The following is a 22,744-nucleotide window of genomic DNA, read 5'->3' as shown; positions in this document are numbered from 1 at the left end:
TTGGAGGGGGCAAAGGGGGGTTGGTCTAAAGCAGACCACGTCGGGCTGAACAGGCGTGTTGTAATAACTAAGAAACTGGGGTTGTAAGCTGATAGCCTGGCAGGAATTAGTTGACTAGCTGAGACTTCCCGTTTAGACCAAAGTCAGCACGGAATGCGATCGGTGTTCCTGTTCTCCATGTTTGTGTGAAAAGAGCAGCCGAGGATGATGGAGCGGGGGAGCCGCACTATGCAGAGTGCGAGCTTATGAACATTGGTGATGATGACAGTACGCAGAGTTTGAGGGGGGGTGTTCGCGGTTAGGGGGTGGCTGCGTTACCCTGAGGTGCCGACAGCCTTGGTGAAAGTTCCGCCCTCTGCGGGGACGGCACCATGGAACCCGATATGGCCTCTTGGTGTCCCGTCAGCGGGTGCCAGCCTCTGGGGTCGTTTCCTTTTGATGCAGGGTTAATTCAGTGCTCATAAATAAAAAGAATTGCAAATAATTTAGGGAATACTGTACTACAACATTTAGGACAAAAAGGCATGTTGTGAGAGCTTAGAGAGGAAGAAAGAGCAGAGAGGACGGAGCGGTTGACTGCTTTACGATGAAAAATGTTATGTTTGGTGGTGTTATTCACGGCTGACGTGACTCAACGTTAAACGGGCCTCCGGGAACTGCCGACAGTACGCTTCCTCCGCGGCCATGTTGTCTTTGCTTCCCTCTGGACGGAGCACGGCGCTGTTTTCGGCGCGGTGGGTCAACGTGAATCCACGTTCACAGATGGTTGGCGCTAATGGCTCGTGTTGCTATCGCTCGGGGGCAGTGGGGTAAAAACCATGTCCAGGGAAAACAGTGAAACAAACACCAACGTGATCCCGCGCTTGTTTTGGTTGGAGCTAACTCCTGCTGACTGGCATAACAAACTGTCGGGTCGCTGAGGCTACCATCAGATGATAGAATGGTAACGTGTCTATTGCATGCTAAAAGAAACAAGAGCGGGAACAAAAATGAACTCTCGCTCTCTCTGGGAGTGTGTGAGGACTTTTTTCCCAGTGCAATCATTGGGCGTGGATGTTAGCAGCATCACACAATGGCCTTAGACGCATATTGTTACGCTTTGACCCATTGCGAACCCCCCTACCTTCCACGCTCTCCGGCCAGCTTTCCTGCTCCTTGTTCCTCACCCAGCCTACCTTCACTCACCTTTCCCCCCTCCCCCTCCCTACTTCCCATTTCCCATCCTATCGCCGGCTGCTATTTTCCTCAATTTGCTTCCAGACAATTAAGAGGACGTGAGCCAAATGTCTGTCCAGAAACAGACACCAAGGGTAGACGGTGCAGGGCTATCGTCTTGCCCTTTGTCCAAGAAAAACTTGGCGTTCCTCAACCCCGGCAGAATCCACATCCGACCTGACAAACAATGTCACGGCGGAATAAAACCGTATCCTAGACGGGGGAGGCTCACCCGCCAACTCGCTAACACGCAAAGTATCCGCAGAGCGCACAAGTGTCTGGAACACCGTGTCTCACTTGTCGGGGAGGCTGAGGTGTCACAGGAAGTCGGAGTGCGATTCCAACGGCCCTGCAGCTGGCTGACGGCTGCGCTCTGAGGGCTTAATCCTTGGGGTTTTAACTAGGATTTGGGTCGTCGGAGAAAAAAACGCTTCCGGCTTCGTAAAGATGTTGAAAAAAGGACTCCAGTGAAAATTTGATGCTGCTGTTCTAAGTTATGACAAAGGGGTAGAAAAGAAAGTCTAGAGAGTTTTTGACTGCCCGCTTTGCTTTGTCATTGGTTAAATCCACAAAAATTAACCAGCATCTCCATTATTGAGCTGACAGCAGTGTCAATTTATTGGGTACTGGTGGAGGTTGCCAATATTAGCCATTGATACTTAAGACTTCTGGCCGTACTGCAACAGATGAGATTTGAGGGTTCACGTGTACGCCGCCACGTAATGTGTTTTTACTCTTTGCGGGTGTGAAGGATGCTGACCTCATTCCCGCCCGTCTCGTCGTCCTCCTCCGGCTCGAGGCCGATACTGACAGCTCGGCTATTGTTCCAGCGAGTGCGTGGGCTCGCGGGGCTCCCATGTGGTAGAAATCATCCGCCCACGTGCTGCAGCCGACGGGGGCCCGAGACCATGAAACCGTATACCGAGTAAGAGCGAGAGAGAGAGAGAGAGTCTGTGGGCTGCGGGACGACGTTCTGATGAAAGACAGTGTGAGTGCGGGGAAAAATAACAAACGCCAGGCTCCCGCACACACTCGAAAGTCACGCGAGAGGCTTTGCAAAGGCCTCGCGGGGCCCGGCTGGTAGACGGGCAGACGGATGCGGGGCTGGAGGTGGGTGGGACGCAACCGCCTGGTTCTCCTGAGGCTGCTTTGGATAGAAGCCAGGCCGAGAACTGGTGCGCCCTATTGGCTTGCACGCCATTATAAAAAAAAAAAAAAAAAGCGAACGTCTGCGCTCTTTCAAGTGGGTGACTGCATGTCCGTTTATTGAAGTCAGCTGCAACGCCGGTGAGGTATTATTCCCCAATACAGCCAATTACCAGAGGTGGCAAAAGTACTCACACTTTGTTCTTAAACAGACGTGAGTTATGTATAAAAGTGGAGGGTAATAGTTGAAGTAATGATTTAACTCCTTTACCAAATAAGAGTAAAAAAGTACAGTTTTTAAATAATTGATCAAAAGTGGCATCCTTTATAAACTGCAATTGCAACTTAATATGATTTTTTCTCCCCACGTGTTTCTTTTTAACAAACAAACAATAAATGAAATCACATTTACAATACAAAAATATTTGTCTTTTAGGTTCGGCTTACGCACAAATAAAGGCAAATGAACCATCAATTTATATGAAAGCTACTTTATTTATCAACTTTAATCAGTAGTCAATTTTACTAAACACTTTGACTTGCAGTCCTTTAGGTTTTAACAACTTTACAAAATCGTTCCAAACAAGCACATTTTGTCAAAGTAAGTACAGATATGAGTTTTCAAATGCAAGGAGTAAAAGTAAATAGTCCGAAAAAAAAGGGAGTACAGATACCTGGAAAATTGACCTAACTTCTCAGCGCTGCCAATTATTTATAAATGTGGTTAGAATCCCAATGGAAGAAGCTGGCGTGACTCCACATGCAGACATAAAAATATGGCTGAGGACATTATAAAAGCTTTGCCTCACTGTTCCCATGACTAAAGTGTGTTTACTGTGTTCCGACGCCCGGCAGCACATTTTCACCTCAAACAAAAATGTAAACCTACTTGCAGCTTTTTTTTGACAGTATGACCCTCATGCGGCCTTGGATCCTCCTTTTTTTCTTTTTTTTTTTTTAATGACAACACCTGTACTTGAGTAGCTGCCTTCTCAAGGTCCGAAAGTTTCTGTGGAAACCCAAATCCCTGGAATTTATTACAAGGGTGGGCCGTTAAACGTGCGGCTGATGCTCAGCAACCGTGAGCGGCCCTGAAACGCGTTAAACTGCCTTTCGTGCTAACGTAAAAGGTTAATTGGTGATTAACTCCGACTGCTGACATCATACGTGAACAATACGTCAGGGAAAATCACGTATTGGGTTCTTTACTGTCCTGTTGTTGAACAGCACATGAAACGGTCCACCTGCATGCCGAGACTATGAAGCAAAAAAGGGGTGGAGACACTAATAACTCACATTTAATAAACGCAGTTTTAATAAAAGCAATTTATGGAAATTTGATCATGTACACCAACTACAGTGACAATCATTTTATTCTGTCTGGTGTTACAATATAATCGGCAAAGGTGCCCAAAAATCAGACAATTCAGAAGAGTGGACAGTAAGAAATCCAAGCCCGACCTTTTCAACCCTCTTATCTAAACAGGACGACCTTTACTGGCAGTCCTGGTGGTGATGGTGGTGGGGGTGGCATGGAGTAGCAGAGGACTCATCCATCACCCGTCAGCTCCCAGAGTGCACTGGGACTACTGGGGATTGCCATCATAAAAGTGTCACGGCTGCTGGAGAGAGCCTGGGACAACTAAAGACTAACACGGCCTCTTGACTGGAAGCTGACTGCGTAAAAAAAAAAAAAATACTCCGGGCTCCTCAAGTCTCCAGCAGTGGGGGAGACATCTGTCATTGTAAAAAGTCTCAAGGACCCAAGCTTGAAATGGAACGGAAAGTTGGCCGTGTTGGTTTGGAGCCCATTTTGGGCACATTCCAAACTTCTACTTAAGAAGCAGCGAGACCAGGGATGGGACACTGGAACTTATACATAGTCCAAAAAAAAAATTACAATGACATTTGGGAATATTTCGTAGTCGGACACTGAGCAGTAGCCAGTGTGTGAGCTTCCTGTCGAACAAGGCCTTCAGTGTTTTCACGTGGTGATGGAGCGGTTGGTCGCGTGATGCTTCGCAGTGTAGAACCGTCGGTCGAACTTCCGGGGGTGTCGGGTCAGCATCAGCAAACGCCGGAGTGGGCAGTATTTGGCAGGAAGTCTGATAATTTAAGGTTTCGGCTTCTCAGCTTTGACGGATTGCGCTGCGGAAAGTGTAGTATTTATTCCTCCTGAGGGACTCGCCAATCACCAGAGACGATGGAGTTTGATGGCGGGATCCTTCTGCATTATGTGCGAGGGTGCACTCATCAGGTGGGATTTTTTGCCCGCAGGTACTCACAAACACATGAGCCACAAAAGAAGCTCACTGGCATGCAAACACATGCTCCTGATATGCTTCCCTTGGACTCAACGGCCATCTTGGGAGGATGTGCGGCCGACACGCCATACACTAACTGCCCCCCAGCAACCCCCGTCACGCCTGCACTTGGCTGGGTTCTGTCTAACATGTGTGAGAGGATGAAAGCGTACATAGTAGTACAAATCAATGAGAAACGGAGGGTAAAAACTGAAAGCAGGGTCTTCAGTAACTACTTTTATAGCCTTTAAATGTAAGAAAATGATTTGGTTTGGAGTCTGTAACCACTTTTGGCGATTTTTGGATCAGTAAGGACCGGTTTGAAATGTTTTTGACCACAAACAAAATCTGAAGTAGCACTCTGAGATTGAGGCTGCCAGCAAGTCAAATCTGAAGTACATCTTGTGAAATATTCATAATTTGTTCCAGTAATTTTCAATCTTTGCAACGGCCTTTGACGGCTTGTCATGAAAGCGACTTGCTCGGCATGAATCATTCATCACTGGAAACATTTTTTTTTTTTTTTAAATGGAAAGTGCGCAGCTGCTCTCAAAACTGCAACATGCCTTTGCTGCCACAAACGCGAAATTTTCAGTCGTCTATTCAAAAGCAATTAAGGTGATGTGAGAGGATGAGTATGTTATTAAGTATCAAGGAATGGTGAGGTCTAATAAACATGACTTAGACCTTATTATTACCACATTATTCACCATTACAAGCAATATTTGTAGTTTGGGGGAATCATTAAACCAATCACACCTTATTATTAAATCCATTATTCACAATTTCAATCAATATTCACACTTGATTACACCAATGACTTCACCATAGGTCAATTTTGAGCCACAATTTAGCAGGCAGGTTAAATAAAGATGATCACTCGGCCTCATTTTCATTCAAATGAGGTCATTACAAATCAGTAAAAAAAAAAAAAAAAAAATGAAGCTATGAGATAATATTTAGTCTCTCCCGCAGCTAAATGGAAGAGGAAACCAATGTTATGCCTACCTCAACATGCAGCAATCACACAAACCGCCAAACTCAACTAATCCATTAATTTGACCGCGCTGCGCCTTTAAGAGAAGCCTCCACAGCGCAAGAACAACATTCCAGCCTCATTAGTTTACACTGCTGATATTAATACTATGATTACAATTGGACATGGTTTATTTGGACTACTATTAGCCCTAATACAATAATAGAGTCTGAAAGAGGTTCAGATGTGGGGGGTGGGCACAGGATCCACCCCCAGCAGCTGCAAAGGGGGGTTTGCACCGGTCAGGCGTACAGTAACACTTGACCTCTGCTCTGTGCGTGTATTCGTCCTGCTCCCGCCAACACGGTCCCTCCAGACGGAGCCAAAGGGCAGTAACCTCCAAAGGCTTTGTTTGGTAGTCCGCGGGGCGAGCATAGGCCCGCTATTGTACGATTGCGCCGTTCAAAAGCTTGTTTTCTTTGGGAAGCAGGAAATTGGATGACTGGCTACCTGCTACAACAACATCCTGTACTTGAGAAGCCGTCCTCTCGCCCATACCCACCTATTATTTCCCTTTTCCATCATACGCAAGTGGTCAGGCAGAAAGATTCTTTTTTAAATCTCCCTCTGGTGCCGACCCACCTCGCACTCCCCCTCTCCCTTGTGCGTGGGCTTGTCTAGTTTCAGTCAGGTTGAGATCAAATTGGCCTCATCCAGATGCTTCCGTACTAAAGAGCGTGCGGCGGCTTCAGTTTTGGGAGTCAGACGCTGCCCGGAATGACACCGATGCTATCGGACGCAAAAGACATACGCGCGATTTTATTTTATTTCTCCATCCAAACGATGATGTAACAGCCTCGCAGGTACCTTTTAGGACAGGAAGTAGCAACACCCTCGAGGTCAGGCCACAAGTCCCCACTATGCCATATAGTATTGACAGACACACTATGTGTATCTATAAATGAATCTAACTTTAAACAAGAAAGAATGATGTCGTTGGAGGACACTACAAGAGAAAGCCACGGCTTCAGAAAAACGAGTCCCCACAACGGCCTGACAAACATACACACACAAATTGCTGACTATAGGGTTCACTGTCAGGTGTGAGTAATGCTTGTTGCAGCATGAAAACATTTCCTGGGATTAAGACGCATTACAGGATGACTGCGACTCATTCCGAGAGGATTGCGTGACATCACTAATGATAATTACGCCACCGTGGATTTATGCGACGCCTTGTGTTGGATGGGCAGCCATGGTCCCCATTAGGCAGGATGAGCTCATGTGACCCCCCACACAGAAAGACTTGGCCATTGTACCCCACCTGGGATGTCCAGATCAACTGTATTATTCTCTTACGGAAAAAAATAAGCACAGTGTAAGCTAATGAAAAATAATTTCATGAAACTCATTTTGTGTCTGTTTGTGCAGCATTTGAAATAAATGCTGAGGATATTTTGCCAGTTTTATTGCAGAGGATTTATTCTATTTGCGCAACAAAAAAAAAAGTCAACATCTGTTTTTATCGCTAATATTCAAACAGTATAAAAAAAAAACATGGAAAGAAAAATGCACTTTTTTTATTGAGTCTCTGCAGATTGTTGCAGTCACGTGACAAAAATGGCAATGACATCCAGTCTTGCCCATCCAGGAGGCTTCTCACAATATTCAAGATGGATGGCTCACAAACAAAACTGAGATCATGGTGAACATCAATCAACTATGTACATTGGAAAAGCACACGTACTTCTCTTCCTGGGAACACAAATTAAAAATAGTCTTTGGAATTGTTGGATTCCTTCGTAGCGAGGTCAGACTTGACCAGCGTTCCATCTTGGTGCCTTCCCTTTTTTTTCTTTCTGCCGCCTCTCAGTCAGAGCTGGGCGAGGCGGCCGAGTCCATGTCGTCGTTCTCCAGGTCGTTGGGTGACGACGACTGTCCGCCTTTCACCCGCTTCCACTTCATCCGCCGGTTCTGGAACCAAACCTTTACCTGGAGAAAAGATACGATACATTATTAGTAATAGGTTTATTTTTGGTATGGCCGTATTAAGATAGAATCTGAACTTTTTTTTTCAATGTACAACAAAGCAAAGCCTTTCTTTCGCTCAGCTCGCGCCTAGACTGTATTTCAACATATCATCTCGTCTACCGAGACAGGATGTCGGTTCACTCATCTTCCTTACTCGTCAATAGGAAATACTTTGACACCGAGAATAGCAGCGAACTGCAGGAAGTTCTTCATAATGGATCACAACAAATGAGTGGATGGTGACACTCGAGCGCTTCTTGCTTCGACTCATGCTTGTTTTTTTTTTTTTTAATTATGAAAAACCGAGGATCTAAAAATAGCGTTTAAAATGAAATGTGCCAAATCCAAACAAGAAGGCACCTCGCCAGCACAAGTGTCCTCTTTTTTATGGAAAACTAGAACTTGATCATCCTTTTTATTTTTTTCCTTCATTTTTTTGGATCAAGTTTGTAGAAGTTGGACATGGACACTTCCTCATCCATCCTCATCTGATGTGTTCCAACATCCTGATCCCCCTTTGCCGTCCACTGTCCTTCATGACGACTGATGGAAAGGACATCACAACAACGTCGATGATGGAACACGGCCGCCGTCGCGTTCCAGCTGTCTGGGAATTCCATTTTGAGAAGCAGACGGCCATTCCGTGCGGTCACCGTGGCACCGCTGTCTCATTAGCCGGGACACCGGACTTTTTAATATAGCCGGCCCGGTTTGATGGCGCCCCCTCACTAAAGCCTCACGTCATGCGGAGAGAACCGCAAGAGTCCGGGCAGGAAAACATCTGCTCATTGTAATTTGGACTACGGCAATGACTTTGTGTGACGGAAGGAGCGGGAGAAGAGGTTTTATTTTCGTCGATTCCAGTTGCATTGCAAAGGGAATACTGGCCAAACTTCATTTTGTACTGATGACGTTTTCATCAATGTGTGCAAAAACCATTTTTAGCACACTGGTTCTCAAACTGAGGAAAAACAGACCGAATAAGCCAAATATTTTTTTTAGCTTTAGTCCGCCTGCATTTGATTATCACAAACTGCTAGCTTAGTACGTAATTGTAGGCTATGTGATGCAATTTGTTTAAGTGCCTTTAAGAGGCGGGGCCTGTTGCATTGGCAAGTGATGACTGCAAGTCGGCATGCGAGTGTCTGGGTGTGAGCTGTTGCTGACAGCAGCTCTTCATGAGCGTCTCTCCTTTCCCACGTATGCAGGCATACCAACATATTGTTTACGGTCTCATACCTGTCTTTCTGTGAGGTCCAAGTTGACTGCAATCTCATAGCGCCGCAGCCGGGTCAGGTAGTTATGGTGGGTGAACTCGGCCTCCAGTTCCCTCAGCTGCTCCTTGGTGAAGGCCGTGCGCTCCTTGCGGGCCTTGCAGTTAGTGTCGGCCTTGCACCCTGACTCCGGTGTGTCTGGGAGAGGATCAGAAGAGGAACTCATTGGGCTGGGATACATATATTTTTTTAAGCAAGACAATACTTCCGATCAAGGGTAAAAAAATAAAATATATATATATATATATTAGCGCCTTTAATTTTTATGACACCAACAAACTTTAACGGTCAGGGCACGGTAATTTTAGGACCACCGAGAATCGCACACAGCGGGGTCGACATTTGGCTAATTTGTCCATTTGGCCACGCAAGCCACACGGGGACCGACTTAGTGGAGGAATGCGGCGGAACATCGTTAAAGCTGCCAACAAAGGAACAAAGATGAGTGTGTGTCCTGGCTGAGTGTGTGTGTGTGTGTGTGTGTGTGTGTGTGTGTGTGTGTGTGTGTGTGTGTGTGTGTGTGTGAGTCCCGCGGAGACCCCTACATTAACTCATCTCTACCTGACAACACATCCATCAGGAGAAGCCTCAAACGTCTCCACAGGGGTTGGCATATTTTAACAATGTCACTTTAAGGCAGAAAAAGCCACAGCAGAAATAGCAGTTTTAAAAAAAGATTTAGAATATAATAGTCGCATCAATATAAGATTGTTATCATTATTTGCAACTTGAAGCTGATCCTGCGACAATGTTATTTGATTCTAAAGAAATTTAAATAATTTTCCAAAAAAAATCTATAAAACAAAAAAAAACTCATCCCCCCCCAATAAACTCAAAAAAAGTTCTCCAAAAATAAAGTTTCTATGACAACTTTGTTTCTAATGAAAACAAAAATCTAAAAATTCAAGTTGTCAACAAGGAATCATTTAATGAAATGTTCCTCCGTGAAAAAACATTGTCCGTTGAAAATTGTAATTGTCGCCCTTTTTATTATTATTATTATTATTATTATTATTATTAACACCACATCAATCTCTCTCTAAATTTCGGGGTCTCTTTATGTGCGCAAGAAAATATATTAATTCAGTTTTTATCTTTTTCTTTTTACAAATACTGCATTTAAATCGTTAAAAACAGAAGCTCTTCGGGCTGCAGTGACTATTAAAGGTGTAAACAAATCACGAATGATTGAATATTATGAACTACAACAAAATGACGTCATCGTATTTAACTTTCAAACAACGCTAATTTGACAACTGTTAGCTTTGCCAGAAGTTCTAGCCAGAAAGTGAACTTCTGCAAATCCAGATGTGCAGCAATACATGTGTGAGTGCAGATGGTGCACTTAAACAAAACAAATCGCCAGAAATGTAACACTTAAGTTTAGGTGTCGGCGCTTAATGGCGTTCAGGTCGGCCGGCGGCGTCCTTGCGGGACCGAACACCTGGCGGGACCTTGCGACACCCCACCCCCAATAAATATTCCGCACAGCCAGCTGCTGCAAAAGCGAGCGGGCGGCGAAGGGGCATGCAAACTGTTTGAGTGGAAGCCACAAATTGTCTGTGGACCAATTGACATCATTTGACAGCCAAGCACAGAAGCGTGACTTCACAGATGCAGGGGGAATTTTACAACTGTTGCTGCCAATTAATTAAAATAAATTAGCTGCCGTTCTTATGACATTGTGGGGAGAAAACTACCATTGCTCTTTGTGCATTGACAACTCAATAATAGACTTACTAATAGATTTACACATTTGGAAATTGTACAATTACACATTAAGACCTTTAACCTGAGTGATTAGAAATGTATTAAAAGAATAACAGTTTAATAATGTTATCTATTTATCTAGCTACAGTAGCTAGCTATCGAGCTAGCAATAGAATATAGCAATATCTTAGATACATTTACAGATATTTTATATATCATATATATTTGCTACATATGCATATCTAGCTAGATATATAATAGAATCTAGCTATCAATATTAAATATGAATATTCCGTTTGGAATTAAATCGTAAAATTGTTACAACTAATATGATAAATTAACACTTGTGAGAAGTGTGTCCCCTCACCTGTGCCATCCCGCTTCCTCTTGCCGCCGCTCTTCTTGTCGGAGTCGCCCGATGCCACGCTCTGAGGCGAGTATTCACCCTCGGGGCACCCAGGCAAGGTCCCCGGCAGTCGCTCGGCTCCCACACTGTCCAGCTCCGACCCCGCGCCCTCCCCGACTGCGGCGACCACGGGCGGGCAGGCCTCAAGGGCCCGACCCCGCGTTTCGCAAGGGTTGAAGTGCCAGTCGGGCCTTTGGTAGCCTCCCTGGCTGTCAGGGTAGAGCCTGTCGTCACGGGGGTAGGCGGCGGCATGCGGCAACAGACAGGAGCCGGAGAAGTCCGTGTAGGCCAGAAACTCTGGCTTCTGGTGCAAGGAGAAAGGGGCTTGCTGGTAGGGCGACTGCAGGTTGGCGCCTGGGACGCCCGAGTGAGGGTTCCGCATGCACCCCCAGATAGGGCTGCTGGAGTGGGCGCTCCTCATACAGCTGCTGGCCGGCTGGTCCATGGTGGCACTTTGGCAAAAAAAAAAATAATCAATGAAGTCCCTCTTGACGGCGTGAGGACGCGACGCCTCTGTGACCCCCCCCCCCCTTGTCGCTCGCACTCCCTGCGGGGTCCTCGGGTGCTTTCTGGGACTGGCTTGCTAGAGCTGGATGCTCAACTGCTGGGCTGAGGTGCCGGGGCCAGCCCTTTTCACAGGTCTGGTGAGGCCTCCTTGACAGTGAGCCCTCCTCCTCAAGGTGGGAAAGCACGGCCAGTTTATGGTAGGGGGAAACGCGACACCCCGGAGGCGGAGTCCGCAGGCCTTCGGCCACATGTTGGAGTAGCTGGCCTGCCGCATCCACTGGTATTAATCACAAGGGAAATTTTATATGCACATCTAATGGGCTTTCCAGACGCAGCCATTTTAAAAGGGACATTGTCTGCCGGCGAGAAAGCAGCCACCCACATGGGAGAAGTCCGGCCGACTCCTTTCCAGCTCCTTGTGCTCACGGGCACTCCCCTTAAGTTGCTTTTTGACCCCCGGATGCTGTCCTCTGTGTTTCGATGGCGCGCAAATCCACCTGGCGGCATTCCCTTTTTCTCTCCCACATCGATGACATGCACGATATGGAAATTCAAGGCTGTGATTCAACAACATGAGTGGGATGTTGGCTTGGGGAAAAAGGAAAGTCTTCTGGTGGATGCTTCCTGTCTTTTTTTCAACACACAGCAAACAGCTGTAGCCGCATGAACCAAATTTGCTTACCCAAACCTGTGTCATGATCACGTACGTCCCTCAAATATCACCAAATTTTAAAGCGCTCAATGGCACAAGGATGGATCGTTGTAATACGCATGACTCAATCGTCTGATATGCCGCAATGAATCGCCATCTGTAATTTTTTTCAGAATTTTCTAGTTCAGTCACTTTCGCCCTTCGCTCCCACATGCTCTCGTAAAGCTTACTTTTTAATTGTTGTGAACTCGGGATTTGCCGCGTTCCCACAAAAAGTGGAAAAGCTTCCAAAGTCTGAGGCAAATGGGAGGACGGCCTTTGCGTTCACCCGGTGAATTGTTGAGCCATGAAGCATCGCCGCCTCTTTTTACTGGCCGCACAGCGGGGAGCCAGCCTACACTAGTCTTGTGGTCATGCAGGCCGCCGGCCATCTGTGTGTCGCCATCAATTAGAACACCTCCCTCCGTGTGTGCTGAGTAAATACACACACGCCGCAGTGTGTGTGTGTGTGTGTGTGTGTGTGTGTGTGTGTGTGTGTGTATGTGTGTGTCAGCGTGTGATGGGAGTCTGGGTCTATTTGCGCTGATAAGTTCCACACCGCTCCTGTCATGATCTGTCGTCAACAAATACCAATTAGAAGCCATGAAAATAAACCATAACTAATGTTAATCTCATGAGGATGACCTGCAAAGCGGCAAAACAAATGCCGTGATGTCATCTGGTAAATGTGGAACTGTTCCACAACACACAATGTTAAGCTTATAAGCCAGCTAGCTTCAGAGAAAGAAAACACGGGATGAAACTGATGTCGATTTTGTCAGCTGCTGATCACTGATAATATTTGAACGACAAAACTATATTTTGGGTGTTTATTCTTAACACTCAATTTGTTGTGCATGTGATTCTTTTAAGAGAAACACACCTCAGTAATGTATGTGACGCATTGCAAATAAATGAACTGGCCATGAGTCACATCTCCAAATCCCCCTGGCTGGCAGGCCCACAACCTGTTACTGTCACTCTCAGCTAGCCTGTGCGCATGTGTACGTATTCCGTCACAGTGTCAGGATTAGGAGTCTTCATTCATCTTGACCGTCTGACAGGTAAAACCTCTGGTGAAACTATGTTCACCTGGGAACTGACGCATCAGACTGGGCTACTGTGCTGGGAAGGTTCAGTCAAAAAATGGAGGGGGAGAGAGTCAGAGATACTACCGGAATAATATTACTAAGAATTTAAGAAGTTAGGCAAATTAGTATAACAACTCTATTGGGGGGTTAAAACTTTCCAGTAGTAATGTGCTTTGGCGGTTTTGTCCTTCAAAACCAACAATAACAAAGAAGCATAGTAGGCCACGTGTTTGTCATTGGGAGCATTTGGATAGCACGTTCCCATTGTGCGCTAGTCCGCACGCTAGTCATAAAGTTATTTTGCAATTAGGGTGCATCTTTAAACGTAACCGAGGAAGTGGGAGATGAGGTCACAAACTGTCCACGTGGTCGAATACCTCTACCGTGACCGGTGCCGACATTTCACTTTCTGACATCACAACCCCCTCAAAAAACCCCAAAAGTCTCGAGCAGAAATTACGCAAGCACGACATCACGTCTCACTCGGAAAGGACGTTTAGCCAAACATAGACAACATAATGACTATAATGGTCCAAGAGTTGGCTACTGAGACTACTGTAGCTTCATAAAATGTGAAAAGACTACTACTTACTATAATTGACTTTATTAGCCCCGAGGCTCCATGTGGGATTCAATTAAACATATGCATATTTACTCCGCTCTCTGTTTACATTACCCACATTCAACGCTACGTGTGCGTGCGTGTGGCAGGGGAGATAAAGCACTCACACGTGCAAACGATCACGCATGATTGCAATCACGTGCAGGCAACGGTTCCTTCAGAGTGCACGTAGTGAAGGTACATTAGCGGCGTGTCACGCATCCAAGGCTAAGTGACGTTAGTGAGAGTTAGCCCGCAACTTTGCGCAAGATAATATCGACCGTGCCATCTTTTCCTTGAACTGAGGGTCATAAAACTGTCATCGTTGTGTTACTTTGCATATTCACACAGTTACTATATCGGATCACAGTTCACGCCGACACTCTATAATAAGCATGCCAGGCCAGTAGCTGGCGATGTGTTTTGCTAAAATGATTATCATGGATGTGAATGCGACAGCAGCGACATTTCCTTAGAAATTAATTTTGTGCCTAAAAGGACTTTGTACGTGTGTAAAGAAGTGCTAAAGTGACCTTTTACACTGTCGAGGGAAGTGATGACACAATCTTGTGCATTGTAAAGAAGTGCTAACGTGACCTAAAAGTGCTAACACAACAATGTACAAACTCAGACATGAGTTAGGATTGTCGTTTGTTTTAGGAAGAAATAAAAAAAAACAAAAAAAAAAAACAAAGACGACGTCACCCCTCAGCGCGCTGACCACAATCGTGTGTGCGAGTGTAGTCCGTGTTGTTTTGAGTTACAACAATGAAAACATCTCATTGACACTGCGCCACAAGATCTCTTTTTCCCCGGCCTGCTGCTGCACGCTGAGATGTTCCTGGCAGCCGTTGAGGTTTTTCTTCCAAACACATAATGACTTAATAGCTGCTCCGCAAAGACTGCTCTCTAGCGGTTTGCACTTGGAACAGCTTTGTGGCTCTTCGGGACAAATGAGTTGATTTTAGCAACTGATTGGACTGATTGGAACCTTTCTTCTTTTCCAGTGAAAAAGCTTCCTTGTGGAGTTCATGCTCACAACTGGCTTAAGGAGGGAATCTCCCAAGATGCACTTCTTCTCATCTGTGAGTTCACATTCATAATGTTCAGTTCATTTGTTATATTACAATACAACAGGGGCAGCACAGTAGGATAGTTGTCAGTTGTCAAATTTAAAATGCCAATAATGCATATATGTGTGTTTTGTAGCTCTCTGCTATTATGTAGTAATCCAGATCATATTTTATTATTAAAAGAGTGATTGCTGGGAGGTGTCTCCAGACCATTGGCATGCGTGGGCTTTGGCATTGTGACATGATCACAGATCACCTTCCTTCCCGCTTCCAAGCAGCAGCAGCACAGGGCTGGACTTCCTGCTTGGGGAGCAGTCAGTCTTTGAAGAGGCCCGCATAGAGCGGGGCGCCTCTCAGAGGGGTTGCTCGGCAGAACCCCTCAAACAGAAGCGCATCATCTTTGAGGGGTTCCCGAGGCGCCTTGCCGACACGGCGGCTGAGTTTCAGTCATCGGGCTGCTCGCACGCAATGTATAGGACACCCTAAAGTGTCACAAAGAGACAGGAAGTATCTCTTTTTAAGCCAAGTCTACAAAGGTACTCAGAAACCTTTCTTCTTCAAAAAATAAAATAAATCCTGACCCCCCCCCCCCCCCCCCCCATGGAATGATTTCCCATAAAAATCCATGTCAGACATAAAGAATTCACTGTTAGGAAAGAGTAGCGTACAAATATTCGTAGCATATTCGTGGTTCAATATTCAAAGATAGAAAAATTACCTCAGCTTTGTTTCGGTTTAGCTTAAGACATTTTTGGTTCATCACCTTGTCAGGAAAAGGGGACGGGCAGGTAGGCAAGAAATCGCCGTGGTAGCCTGCATGGTCCGATCAGAGTTTGGAGCAGAAGGCTCAAACAGGCAGGCAAGGCGTAAGGACTTAAAAGACTTAGGAAGAAGAGAACCACGGCAGCAAGAACTGGAAAATTCCCCAAAAGGCACAAAAAAAAGGGTGTGCAACAGAACACCAGTTTATGCTTGACACTGTGTAGAAGCTACAATTAGAAGTCATGATGTCATTTGGGCAATGAAGACTTAAGTGATTTTGATAGGACATTAAGAGTGTGACATGAGTTGATGTCAATGACGAGTGACGGCCGCCATGAACGCTCGCCATCTTGTGCACTCAAACATTTATCTGTCTGATGCTTTCACAAAAGATGAAGAAGACGAGGAGGAGGGAAAGCAAAGAATATTCCAGATGTCAACAGTAAAGTTCGTCCAAGTCCGTCCGGTTTGAGGCCACTGGAGCTTTGCGTGTATATGATGCTGCTAAACGCATTAGCTGGCCAGGCAGCAAAGAATTCTGGGAAGACTTTCAAATCCACATCTTCCACGTCCCTTTTGGAAACAACAACTACCGCTTCGTTGGGTACAGCACACCTGCACAGTAGCTACGATGCTAACTGTGCTATCGTAAGCGTATCAGCATTATTTCTGAAACTACAAAACACTAAAAGTTGTTTCTTTTTTGTTTGCCCATTCAAACCATTAGGCTAATGATATAATGATTAGGCTAATGTTGCAGCTTTCATGGTCTTAATGTGTAGAGCAACATCAACAAAATATTTGCGGGTAAGAAGTAAATACTCCGTGCCAAGTATTCCTAACTTGTGGATACATGAGTGTTTTTACAATGTATAAATAAATGTCTTTCACAATAGGCTCATTTCTTGTCATATGGAAAACAACGTGAAAACTGATTCCGCTTATGTTGTCCGTTTCTCAGCAGGAATTTGAGTTGCTAGTTGACTTTTTGAAAAATAGCCGCGAGAGGGGTCGGAAAAGTCGCAGACTTGGCAGCACTGACGGTGCTTTTGTAAAATAGCTCCTTGCTGGTCACAGCTACGGGTAAAAAAAAAATAAACCAACTTGACTTTTTGGGGCATTCATTTAACCCCCAAAAAATAATACATGGACTGGTAAGCGTTTGTGCTTAAAGAGAGATTATAGGTCACTTTGAAACAATTCAAAAACATACAATCAAAACAAGTAGAAGTAGAAAACAAATAAATGTAATAAAACATAAATTGAAAGGTTTTCACTTCCCTGCTTTTGGCTCTATCAGCAGCACAACCACAACTCCCCCCCCCCCCCCCCCCCCCGAGAGGACAACATGTCCGGCATCATTTTCACTTTGACCTGAGCAGAAGCAGACACAGCTCGCCCACGGGCTCGTGTGTCGGCGGCGGCGGTGCCATGAGGCCCGTGTGGAGACGAGAGACGACCGGTAAACGCATATGATGTAAGATCTAACCTGATACGCGGTGCACAGGTCATCAGGAGGGTACAAAACATTTCCAATTGTCCAATGCCATATTTTCAAGAAAAGTCCTGGATGTATTTTCTGTCTGCTGACATGATGATGCTGAACTGAAATTCGGTAGAAATAAGTCACCTGGATATGTGCAATGTGAGAATTTGTAAAGTATTGAAATATTATAGGACTTGGAGAAAATAGAAAAGATCTGAGGGAATTATTTGCTGTAGTTTATTGGAAATTATAACACAGAATTAAAAAAGATTTACGTATTCGCACCTTGCACTGTTGAGACCTATTTTTTTGGTAACTCATTTATCGGGTTAAACGGTTAAACAATGTAGGCTATGTTAATGATGTTAATTATAATGATGCTATAAAACTTTTTTGAATAGTAATGATTTTATAGTTAGAAAAAGATATTTCATATTTCAAAAAAACTGCATTGAAGGCAGTTTGGAGGACAACACTCCCACCTAGAGGTCAAATGTGGCCCTCGGGTAAATTTTAAAAAAGGGACGTTTATCAATCATCATTTAAATTATATGCTTTAAAATTATTTTCTAACCAATACAATGACATACGTCCATCTCTTCACCGCTTGTCTCCAATCGGGGTAATAGAATGTAACATTTATCCAATGTTAGCTGTCATCATTTTCAACAAAAACAGCTAAACATTAAGAAAAGGCAAAATCAACAAACAAGCCATAGAAATTCATCTCCAACTGGCCATCCAACAACCATTGGAGGACAATTATTCAGTGTGCGACTGTAAGCTGCGTCACAATACTTTTGTCCATCCAATAAAATGGTGAGAAAAAGACGCATTTGTCCAGCAGGGGGCGCAGTGGCGCGCAATTGTTGGTCTCTTGCATGTGTTGTGCACGTGTTGGCACGGTTAAAGGTGCAATTAGCATAAAAAGTGCATGTTGCTGTTTTATGTCTCGTGTTTATTATTAGCTTTGTGAAAACTTTGGAGAACGGACAAATATGTTTGATAGAACAAACGCGAGTGAGAGTGACTTTTATTTCGTCCAATAAAACAATTCCCTTGATATAAAAGGTAGGGGATGGCAGGAATTGTAATTATACTTAGTCATTTTATTTATTTTCTATAATCATTTTCAACCTAAAATTAGCTGAATAAGGCTGCAGCTTTCTCACCAGCCACCTATGACTGTGTCCTCATCTTCTGGCCACAAACATCTGACTCCAATTGATGGCAAGCCGGGCGCGACCGCATCGTACACACAATTTGTGTATCGTGTTTGTTTTACGTCGTTGAACGCACGAGGCCCCCAATACCCCACCGGCGCCAGGAAGGGCCGACATTACGAAACAGTGTTGTGCCATTTCCTCCCAAGTGGACTTCCTGGTGGCTCGCGAGCTTTGTTTTTATTCCCAACTTGGATTCTGATGCATGTTTGCACACAGCGCCACCAGTGGGAGCTGTGGGCAAACGTTTGTGTTCAAGGGCTTTTTTTTTTTTTTTTAAATACACAGGCCAAGTCTATCCTAGTGGAAACGGTATACAAATGAAGACGATAAAATGTTAAGAATGAATCTTTTACAATGAATTAAGAGCGTGTGGCGTCACTAATGACACAAATTTCAATTATCCACACACTCAAAGCCAGTCTGTGTAACACACATCACTATGGACATTGAGGTGATAAAAAAGGCCTTTTTCCAATGAGGTGGCCCTTCCAGATCCATTTAATTGACTAAGTGGTCCTTAGTCTGCACCAGATAACACTAAAATGAGCCATAAATGTGAATAATATAGCAGACTGATGATGAGCCTTTGAATAAATCGTCTTCATGTTCTTGATAAGAGTACAAAGAGTTGTCCGTTCAAGTGATTTAGTGTTCTTAAAAGAATGTGATGGCATAGTTGGCTTCCGTAACGTGCAAATTGATAAACCGAAGACATTAGATACACGTCATATAAATATCAAATGTGAATTACACTTGGAGATTTTAACCCTGAATAGGCAGGGTTCGAGATAGTGTACCTAATGAAGTGTCCAGGTGTTTCAATTGAGCGTGATGGAGTGCGGCGTTTGGTTGAACTGCTGTGTGAGACACAATCTTGGAAATCTGCAGTGTATGGTTGGCCCAAAGCCTTTAGCGCTCTTATCTGTGCCTTGCACTATAATGGCCCACTTCTAATCAGGCTTGTGTTCCTCTGATAGCGCGACAATTTCCTCTTAGTCACCCCGACGGCTCGCTTTGACTTCCCCTCCGCTCAGCATATAAAGTACAGTACCCACCCCCCTCAACTGCCCCGCCAACAAGCGCCATGATGTCAACAGCGCGGTGCGCAGTTGGCGGCGTTTCCCGCTGACTGGATGGCGCGCTTGAGGAGCGACAAGTTTGACAGTTTAAACGCCAGCGTGACTGATGATGATGCTAATGGCAGTCCCTGACATCATCTCAGGTCGGTTGAAGTCATCACATGACACTTTTTAGCAAGCCGCAGCATCGTTGTCCGCGCAGGGATGTGGCTCCATTCAAAGAGTGAAGTCGCAACAATGTGTACTTCTACTTCAGTCCACCTCGACTACAAACTATTCCCAGGCCAGCATCGCCACGGCAACTGACGGACCCCCAGAGTCAGGTGACATTGTAAGGGGAACATTGCCGTTCCGGCACCTGCCGCACGCAGGCTCTATTCAGGGGCGGACTTTAGCGGTCTTAGCTCATACGGAAAAACGATTCCAGAACTTGCCTCATCTCTCACATGCTTTTAATCACCTTGCGCTACAAGGTTGCAGGTTCGGAGAGAGCAACTGGTGCCAACACTGAGAAGAGAAAACCATCCCAGAGGCAAAAAAGGAGAGGAAATATCAGTCCATTGATATCTATATCAACTATCCACAACCACACAGGAAGAATGACACTCCACCAAACGAGGGGCAAAGCAGCGTGGGAGAAATTACTCGGCGTGTCGGACACACAAATTCAACAAAAGCAAATGTTCTTCCCCGTCCGACCAGCCAGAACAGGCCACTGATGGGGGCCTTCACATCATGTCCGTCGGCGCCGCTTTCCCTAGTTTTGGCGGGCGCGGCGGAATGGATTTGTTTGCATTCTCGCTGGGGTCGGAAGTATTATTTGGGTTTCAAATTAGACTGTTGGTGACTTTACTTGATGGGAACCATGTAAGGAACCTGGCAGACGCGCAGCTAATAGAAGTACATTAGCACAGTCTAATCATGTTCACTGCAGGGTTATTAATGATCCATTTTACATTCACGTTAACTTCAAAAGTAGATTGCAAAATAATTTTAGAGGTTAATTGCCTTTTAAGTAAGGTTTTGAGATTTGAATAAAAATAACTTATGATTAATAAATCACTCAACAGGATGTCTTTGAAAAGAGATTTTGGCCGTCGAAAAAGTGGTGATCTAATCACTCTGGGGGAGCGCAAGATTGAAATGAAACTTCACAAAAGAAGTTCACTTGCTCACGTCGGATTTTTAAATTTCCCTCGAGACAGGAGAGCATTTTGGATTTTAGTACACGGTGCTTTAAAGGCATATTTTCATTTGATGTGAGTTTGTATCAAGAGTTCTGCATGAGCAGAGAAAGACAAAGAGGCATACGTTGAATAGTAGAAGCAGCGAAAGCAACATCAATGGTAACAATATGAAATATACTGTATAAAACAAGAAACTAGGGCCCGACCGAAATGAATTTTTTTAGGCCGATGCCGAATTTTCAAAGAAAAAAAAAAAACAACGAAATGTTGAGCCACTGTTCATTTCCCAAACTTACCTGTTGGAATGCTCCATTCACAAACTTACCTGTTGGACTGCTCCGTTCACTTAGGATAATAATCCTTAATAATCAGTAATAATCAGCCAAATTTGGGCCGATGTTGATTACTTTGAAAAGAGCTAGAATCGGTTGATTTAATTGGCAGAATGATTATTCGGTCGTGCCCTAATAGCAGCAGTGGCAACAACAAGACATCAGCGCCAGTGGCAATGACAGCAACCACCAGCAAAAACATTAACAGATAGGAGGGAAAGAGTGAGAAAGTTTATTAAATCAGGGATGTCAAACTCATTTTAGTTCAGGTCAGTCGTTAGTTAGCTGGGTGTCAGTGCACCCCTCCTGTGGGCAAAATTAACAACACATTCAATTTGGTCAAAAATTGCAATTTGTGTGTCATATCCACACGGGCTGGTTGTAGCCCACGGGCCTTACATTTGACACCCCTGCTTTTTTATGTTCAATGTGAATGTTTGGGCAAGGGTTGGAGGCAAAATGGCCTCCAAATGGGACATTTTTAGTTAGCTGAATGGCCTAGTCTTTGTGTTTGTGTGCAGGTGTCTTCATGCCTGGATGGGAAGATGATGCACTTACCTTTACGTCAAAAGTCTTGACGGTTTGGGTTTTGAGACCCCTTGCTTTATGTTCAATGTGAATGTGCGGGCAAGGGTTGGCAGCAAAATGGCCTCCGGATGGGAAATGTATAGCTAGCTAAATGACCTGGGGTTTGTGGGTGTGGGTGTGTCTTCAAGCCTGGATGAGAAGATGATGCACTTACCTTTACGTCGAAAGTCTTGACGGTTTGGGTCTTGAGACCCCTGCTTTGTGATGTTCAATGTGAATGTGTGGGCAAGGGTTAGAGGCAAAATGGCCTCCAAATGGGAAATGTTTAGCTAGCTAAAATGACCTGGTCTTTGTGTGTGTTTGTGTGCGTGGGTGCGTGGGTGTTAAAGCTTTAAAGGGAATAAAATTGCCACTTACTTTTACGTCGACAGTCCCTCCAGCAGGCAGTTCACAAGATTTTTTCTTTCTCCACAAGATAATCGTCGATGTTCAACAATGACGACCATGATGTCATTGGCTGGCACTTCTGATGGTTTGGTGTTGTCAAGACGTCATGCGTGTGTCACCGACAATCAGCCTGAGCTGATATATTTGCAGAAGCACATGCTAAGTAGTATGTTTTTCTCTCTCTTATGGGGAGGTGGACCTTTGGTAAATATTATTTTTAATATTTGTGTCTGCTGACATTTTGGGTGCAGTTAGTTTGGTTTGCTGGCTCGCTCGCCTCCTTCCATCACTTTCTTGTTGGATCGCACCCAGTTAGCTTGCAGTGTTCAGTCTCACTAAATCCCCTTTGGCTGCGAGTGCTCAAGTTTGCCGTGTCCATGTCGTCCACCTCCCAGAGAGGAGTTAGGTCATACTTCTCCCTCCAATGATGTATTTTCATGTGCTCTGGATTGCGCAAATTTGAACAGAGGGGCCGATAGAGATCTGCTGCATTCTCTACCAAACGCCAGAGTTTACTTACTGGCCAGCAGACATAAACACATTGAGGTGCTGTGGGGGTCATTTAGATATAGCGCCATCATTAGGCCCGTTTGGGTTCACCGCCGATGAGTCCCCGTGCGCCCGAGTGGAGAAAAGCGCAGGGCAATTACATGTGCTGCACTCAACTGGCAAC

The 22,744-nt window shown here is 44.9% G+C and overlaps 1 protein-coding gene across 2 annotated transcripts; it reads right to left on the bottom strand.

The window, feature by feature from the left end:
- Positions 1-1,225: 1,225 nt before the first annotated feature.
- meox1 (mesenchyme homeobox 1) lies at positions 1,226-22,109 on the bottom strand. 2 transcript variants are annotated; one of them, XM_085903025.1, is made up of 4 exons: positions 22,042-22,109; positions 11,023-11,513; positions 8,911-9,083; positions 1,226-7,632 (listed from the first exon to the last, which is right to left on the bottom strand). In XM_085903025.1, exons 2-4 carry the CDS (start codon positions 11,504-11,506, stop codon positions 7,510-7,512), a joined length of 780 nt encoding a protein of 259 aa, XP_085759151.1. In that variant the 5' UTR covers positions 11,507-11,513; positions 22,042-22,109; the 3' UTR covers positions 1,226-7,509. The 2 variants fall into 2 exon arrangements, with proteins under 2 accessions (XP_085759151.1, XP_085759150.1); XM_085903024.1 differs by lacking the exon at positions 22,042-22,109 and having other exon boundaries at positions 11,023-15,565.
- Between the last annotated feature and the right edge of the window lie 635 nt (positions 22,110-22,744).

This window comes from Syngnathus leptorhynchus, chromosome 22, assembly GCF_054491065.1.
Source record: "Syngnathus leptorhynchus isolate UIUO chromosome 22, UIUO_Slep, whole genome shotgun sequence".
Classification (NCBI taxonomy): domain Eukaryota; kingdom Metazoa; phylum Chordata; class Actinopteri; order Syngnathiformes; family Syngnathidae; genus Syngnathus; species Syngnathus leptorhynchus.
Note: the sequence above shows the minus strand (reverse complement) of the source record. Positions and strands in the feature narration are given on the sequence as shown.